The 6,674-nt window shown below is 40.6% G+C and overlaps 1 protein-coding gene across 1 annotated transcript; it reads left to right on the top strand.

Annotated features, from left to right (window-relative positions):
- The first annotated feature begins 2,596 nt into the window (after positions 1-2,596).
- Positions 2,597-5,041, top strand: LOC307254064 (putative ATP-dependent DNA helicase RecS). The gene is made up of 3 exons (XM_080032299.1): positions 2,597-3,208; positions 3,359-3,438; positions 3,722-5,041. The coding sequence occupies exons 1-3, from the start codon at positions 2,676-2,678 to the stop codon at positions 4,915-4,917; spliced, it is 1,809 nt and encodes a 602-aa protein (XP_079888425.1). The 5' UTR covers positions 2,597-2,675; the 3' UTR covers positions 4,918-5,041.
- Positions 5,042-6,674: the final 1,633 nt, after the last annotated feature.

The following is a 6,674-nucleotide window of genomic DNA, read 5'->3' as shown; positions in this document are numbered from 1 at the left end:
TTACAAAAAGAGAAATTGGCATTGACAATATTGATATACAACCACTTAGAGAATGTCAGGAGCTGGTGAGACGTCTTTGGCACATGGACCTTGTACTAACTTTCCACACTTCGAAACATATTAATCACATTGTCAAGTTGCTCTTTTCTGCTGTTACATGCATAAACAATTTCGAATTCAAGCTTAGTGATTGCTGAAGGGGTGAGTCTTAATAATTATATATAATAATAAATAATTTTTAACTTGTGGCATTTTTCCACTGGCACTTTTGGCAGCGCCGACCCAAGCTGTGGCGCGCTGATTTTGTTTTCCATCACCACTTTTACTGCGCCAAGCCAAGCTGCGCTCAGGATGGACCTTCTTTTGGACCCGTCTTCTGGTAAATGGACCCCACTTATATAGCGCCTCTACCTGGTTTTTCACAGACCCAAGGTGCTACCCACTTCCGCCCTACCCACTTCCCCACGGTTGCTAAAACTAAGCCGATTTAAGAGTGACTGGAACAGGTCTAATTATTAGCTGATGAAGTGATGTTCAGTGTTCATTCTTTTGAACACATGTTCATTTGCCTGAATACACCTGGATTTCAGTCTGCTCTATGTGTTATTACAGATGATTTGAAAACTTTGCTACTCTGTCATGTCTGGTGTATTTCTCAAAATCATACACAAGGGAGGATGCAGTACTTATAATTGTGTTATGCTATTCATTGAAACATAATCATTTACATATTAGAAACATAATAATTTTCTTATGAAGACATTCACACATACTTTAATGTTTCAAGGGAACATCCACTTCCATCATGTCAGTAGTTAAAGGGCAGCATCGGCTCTGAGGCAAGAATGACGTACGACTTCCTATTCAATATCCTTGCATGTCAGAACTGTGTGGCCACTCAACAGATCAATGATCACAATAATCTTTAAATGTCAACATGTAATGTTTAAGAATCAAATAAACTTTCTTATTTTTATAAAATATGCATGTTTTTATGTTGATGTGTGTGGATACATGTGTATTATCTGATGAACTGCATATATGTTACATTAGTTCCTCCTAATATATACGTTTATTCTTTCAGAATTGATTTGCATACTTACACTGTAAATAATTTATCTGTAAAATAACAGTAAAATGCTGGCAGCAGAGACGCCAGCAAGTTACTGTTATTAATTATACAGTATTCTTACTGTTGAATATTTTACAGTTTTTGAAAGTAAAAGTGAAATGCAGTATTTCTCTGAGTGTTTGAAAATAAATTAACGTTCTGATTAGATGGTTGCAAGTAGATAACTGATAAATGTTTACTTTAGACATATATAATTTAATACAATAACTCAATGTAGCAAATTAAAATATCAAACTTCTAACATTACACATCTTTTGTTCTGTGGCCTAAAGACATATGCATAGCAAACATTAATATTGAAGTGATGCAAAATAAGCAGTAAACAACTTAAAATATTGTGAATCAAACAGACTTGTATTAACAAATACATTATTTAATGCAATGTAATCTATATGATCATTTGGGAAACTCATGGAAGCCTTGTGGTTTACCTCTTAAAATAGTTCTTCGAGGTAGGCTTGTCTTTTACCTCTTAAAGAGTCTTGTGAGATAGGAGCATTCTTAGCTTCAGAAAGAGTCTGGGTGTTTGTAGACTGCTGGTATCTGAAAGGAGTCTTCGGGTCGGGTAGAGATGACCATCACCTTGCTGTCATTGCTCCTCAATCTTGATTTGATCCAGTGTTGAGACTGTAAAACAGCAACAAAAAAAATGTCAAAATATATCCCACACCATGTCTTCTTGTAGGGAACTGTTCCCCGGATGGCCTTTGTGCCTCTCTCCAGATTAAGGCTATACCATTGAAGCAGCTGAAATCAGAATAGTCAGATTAGACACTGACTGTGAAAATGTAAGTATTTTATGGGTTCAAAATTGACAATGTATTACACTTGAAACAGTTGATATAGTAGGCTTCAATTAAAATGTATAGGTGGCATGATATGATAATCAGCTCTACTGTGTCAGCCCTTAACAAGGAGCTAAAGGCTATCCACTAGCTAAACACAACCAGTAGGCTACTACTCTAAAGAAAAGACTCACTAATGCTCAACACTCTTAGGTTTGAACACACATGGACTCTTAACATGCACTTAAGTATAAATGTTTGAGCTAGTTAATTCATCCTCACTGGTCAACAATATTCTAAAATCACATACTCACTTGATAGACATGCTGCTGAACATTAGTTTAATTTCAAACATTATCTTAAGCCACCTTTTAAGAGTAAATAATTGATTAGGAACATATTACCTTAACATTTGTAGATTCTCCACTCGATCAATGCAGAGTAGACCTAATGCTGGACTTTTTGTTGATGCGTAGCACATGTCCTTCGAAGTGTGTCCTATCTGAAATGGCTCATTTCAAACTAATGTTCCTGAAAAAGGCCGTTGCCCGCCAACTTTCCAAAAAATACTGTAGTGTACTGTAATTTAAAACTTTATCATACTGTTAAGGTAGCCTGGCTCCGCCCGCCCTCCTACTTCCGGCCAAATTTCATTTTCCCTTCAGTAGTCAGTCTGGTGATGGGGTGTATCAGTGGGATCCTGCTCGACTCAGATTTCTGAGGGTCCAATCAGCGAACAGAGGGAGTGGTTGAGAACGATGACGTCGAAGTTGCGCGCGAGTTTCAGTTGTAGTCAGAACAATAACAGGAAGACAATGGAGAAGGAAGCAAGAGAAGCTATTCTGTCTGTTGTTGCAACGCTGCCGAATATCGATGCATTAAAGCCGGAGCAAGAAGAAGCCTTGCTGAATTTCGTTGGTGGCCATGATGTTGTGGCACTTCTCCCCACCGGGTTCGGGAAAAGTTTGATTTTCCAGCTGGCTCCGTTAGTCGTGAAGGAGTTAGCGAAGGAGAACGCTAGCTATGCTGCTAAGCCGATAGTTGTTGTCGTCTCCCCTCTGGTCGCACTTATGGAGGACCAAGTGAAGGAGGCAGAACAGTTGGGAGTTCGTGCTGGGCAGCTCGGTGTCCATGATGACGGTGACATTCTGGCTGGAAACTTTAGTCTGGTGTTCGGAAGCCCCGAGTCCTGGCTGCTAAATAATAAATGGCGACGAATGCTAGCCTCAAGCATTTACCAGGAAAACCTCATTGGCATCGTCGTTGACGAGGTCCACGTTACCTACAAATGGTAAGTTAGCACTTAATACCGTTAAAGAACATAATAGGGCTGTTTTTGCAAACTCGATAGCTTAGGCTAACGTTGTCATTTTGCATTCAACATGCATTCAAAGTCTGTTAGATTCATGAGGAATTGTACTCTTCATTTCGTTTTTCTCAGGGGCGAGGCTTCCAAAGGCGAGTCGGCATTCCGGGACAGTTTTGCCAAGCTCGGGGAGCTAAGATCCATTGCCAAAGAGGGTGAGTTGAATGCACTGCCCTCTGTGTTGCTCATCTTACATGTTGTAGAATATTTCATTTGTATGCTATTATAATGTCAACATTCTGTATAGATATATCTGTTGCAAGGATTAGTTACTGTCCCTGTAATGTAACCGAATTGCGTGATCACTCGGAAAGTGCATTCATGTTCATAGCGCTCTTCATTAAATCCTCCCTGCCATAGTCTATTAAACAAACACTAGACAACTTGTTGGGTACGTTATGAAATGGGTGTTAATTGTGAACTTTTTTACTCTACCAGGTACACCTGTTTTGGCCCTGACTGCCTCCGCTGACATCAAGTCCAGAAGCAGAGTCATCAGACTTCTCCATATGGACAATGCAGTTTCCATCATTGCCAGTCCCAACAAGAAAAACATCCGTCTTGGGTTGTGCAAGGTGCCCACTCATCACATGAACTGCCTAGACTGGATTGTGCAACATGCAAAAGACAAGGGCTCAACAATGCAACCAATATTAATTTATTGCCAAAGCCTGAAATCAGTGGGTAGAGTTTTCTCTTATTTAAAGGCAGAACTGCAAGCACATGCCTGGGTAGGCTGTGATCCGGACTGCAGAAGTGAGAACCTCCTGATTGGCATGTTCCACAGCAAAACCCTCCCCCAAAACAAGGAGAGAGTGTTGGCTTCAATGAGGGGGGAAGGGAATTGCCGGATAGTTGTGGCAACAACAGCTCTGGGGATGGGGTTAAATTTCCCTAATGTTTCACACGTGGTAATGTACGGGGCTCCAAGTGACCTAGAGGTGATTTTACAACAGGCAGGCAGGGCTGGGAGGCATGGTCAGCCATCACATGCCATCCTCTACAACACCGGACAGTACTTCAAGGTGGATGAAGAGGTGAAAAAACTGCTTGCTGTTGGAAAAGACATGTGTTTCAGGAAATCTCTCTATTCACATTTTGAAGCAGAACCCAGTAACGTAGAGCCAGGCCATCTCTGTTGTACATACTGTCAGACTGTTTGCTCTTGTTCATCTGGAACATGTACAGAAGCCACGCCAAAGTATGAACCTACTGAAGCTGAACCAACTGATCAGAGATCTAGGCATGTGGCTGTAAATGAGAAGTCTTTGATTGCAGATTTGCTGAATGACTACAGAGGTAGTTTAACCAATTCATCCATTCCACTGTACACCTCACATGCAGCCTGCACTGGATTCAGCCAGCAACTGGTTGATGCAGTATTGACCCACTGTCAATACATATTTGACCTCACATACATTATCAATAACCTTCCTGTGTTTAAATTGGACCATGCAAAGGAGATTTTAATTATCATCAGTGATGTTTTTGGGGATATTGATGGTGATTTGCAATATGATTCAGAGAGGCATGCAACTGACCCAGATCTCTATTACAGTGAATACTTTGACGATGATGATGATGTTGAAGATGCACTCCTAAGCCGTGTCAGTAGCTCTGAGTCTGAACAGTGAAGTCAGTGATGCTTGTGATCGGAACACTTAAACCCTCTTTTGTGTACTTGTGCAGGAACATGGTTGGTGTCAGTTGTACCTATTTTGTAAATGCGTTTGGTTGTAATTTGTGCAATTCTACAAAATGTGCTAAATAAAAGTGCAAAACAAATACTTGTAAGACCATTATTAAGTTATAAAGGAAGCGATGAGACGTACTATTAAAAGGTATTCTTTAAAGATTCAAGTGTTGTCATATGCAAAATAGGAAACATGTTCTCAGTCATACAATGGAATTCTTCCTTGTTTTCCACAGAGTGAATGCCAAGAAAGAAATTAAAATATGCAGTATACAAGTAAAATAGAAAAAAAGCAGCAACAATTCAGAATATACATTTTTATTTACCAGGCAAATAGAGCAGCAACTAGGTAAAACAACAACTATATGCTCAAATAAAACTTAATAGTGCAAATCAAAGAAAGTGTGCCGTTGTGCATAACCAAAATGTAAACAGTGGTGGCAGTCCTGAGGTAGAATAATAACAACAGTAACAGCAGACTCCTATCTGTTGTTTAGGAGTCTGAGGGCAGTGGGGAAGAAAGAGTTTTTTAGTCTGGCTGTACAACAATACAGAACATACAATTTACAAGGCAAATAGAAGAGCTAAAAACTAATTAATTTACTAATTCAACCAAAAAGTACTTATAACAATATACAATAACAATATTAACTATGTACACATTTATACAAACATTCCAAGTAATTCGGTAACAGAGCTTCAAATGAAGTACAAAGGTCTGGTAGGACCAGACTAGGAGCATTACAGACCAGGAATGACAGTACTGTGTATAAATAGATGGGCCATCACGAGACAGCACTGTTCCCATGTTGATTAAAGTGCTACAGCCCTCCAGTCTTTCAGCCTGTCACGCATCCACCGCCACACATCTTTGTAATTTAGCTTGGCCAGAATGTTTCTGTCAAAGCTGGGGAATGCAGAGTAGTCTCTTCCCGGTTGGTGGTTGAAGACTTCCGTCTTCCTGAACACCTCAACCAAGATGAAAATGTTGTTTTGGAGATCAGCTGCATGGTGGATGCCACTGGGCCGGGATAGCTGCAGCTCTCCGTCTGTTGTGTCCATCAGGGTTTTCAATATGCCAGCAGACCTGCTGACCCTGCCAGCTGTTCTCTCTGTAAGGTTAGTGCCTTTGTTCTTCAGAAAGGATTTGAGGAAGTTGTTGAGGTGCTCGAGGTGCAGATCCAGAGGAATGTTAATCATCGCGCAGCATTTTCGGCAAATACGATAAGACCGAAGCGACGTATTGTCAATGACAAGACCCAGCCTCGACAGTTGACTGCAAACATTATCTGTGTCCTTAGTATCGAATATTAATTTAGAATTTTTAATTGTTCCTTGAACTCTAAAACTAGATAAACAAAACCTGCAGTTATCGTTGACAGACATCTCCACGCTTCATCTTGTTTTGTTTGTGTACTCTGCCTGCGCCTGCGCGCAACGTAGTTTCCGGCCGGTCCCGGCGCATGACATACGTCACGACCAAACGCTATTGTGATTGGTTATGGCAGATCCAGAGTGGCACTGGGCAGATCCAATAGTTTTAAACTTCAACAGACACCCGCCTCCAAGTGAGTGAACGTTTGCCAATTACAGCACCTCCAGACCTTCTGTACAAATGAAATGAAGTACGATGGTCTGGTAGCACCAGGCTACTGTTAAGGGCTTCTGAGCTGTCTTTTCAAATTGACCTTCCCACAA

This window comes from Ammodytes marinus, assembly GCF_949987685.1.
Source record: "Ammodytes marinus genome assembly, chromosome: 8".
Taxonomy (NCBI): domain Eukaryota; kingdom Metazoa; phylum Chordata; class Actinopteri; order Uranoscopiformes; family Ammodytidae; genus Ammodytes; species Ammodytes marinus.
This window is presented reverse-complemented; position numbering and strand designations above follow the sequence as displayed.

Bases quoted from the DNA above. Each gene is read 5' to 3' on its own strand.
- LOC307254064 (XM_080032299.1), top strand. From the start codon at position 2,676: ATGACGTCGAAGTTGCGCGCGAGTTTCAGTTGTAGTCAGAACAATAAC. The intron at 3,209-3,358 runs GTAAGTTAGCAC...CGTTTTTCTCAG, and splicing joins GTCCACGTTACCTACAAATG to GGGCGAGGCTTCCAAAGGCG. The intron at 3,439-3,721 runs GTGAGTTGAATG...TTACTCTACCAG, and splicing joins AAGATCCATTGCCAAAGAGG to GTACACCTGTTTTGGCCCTG.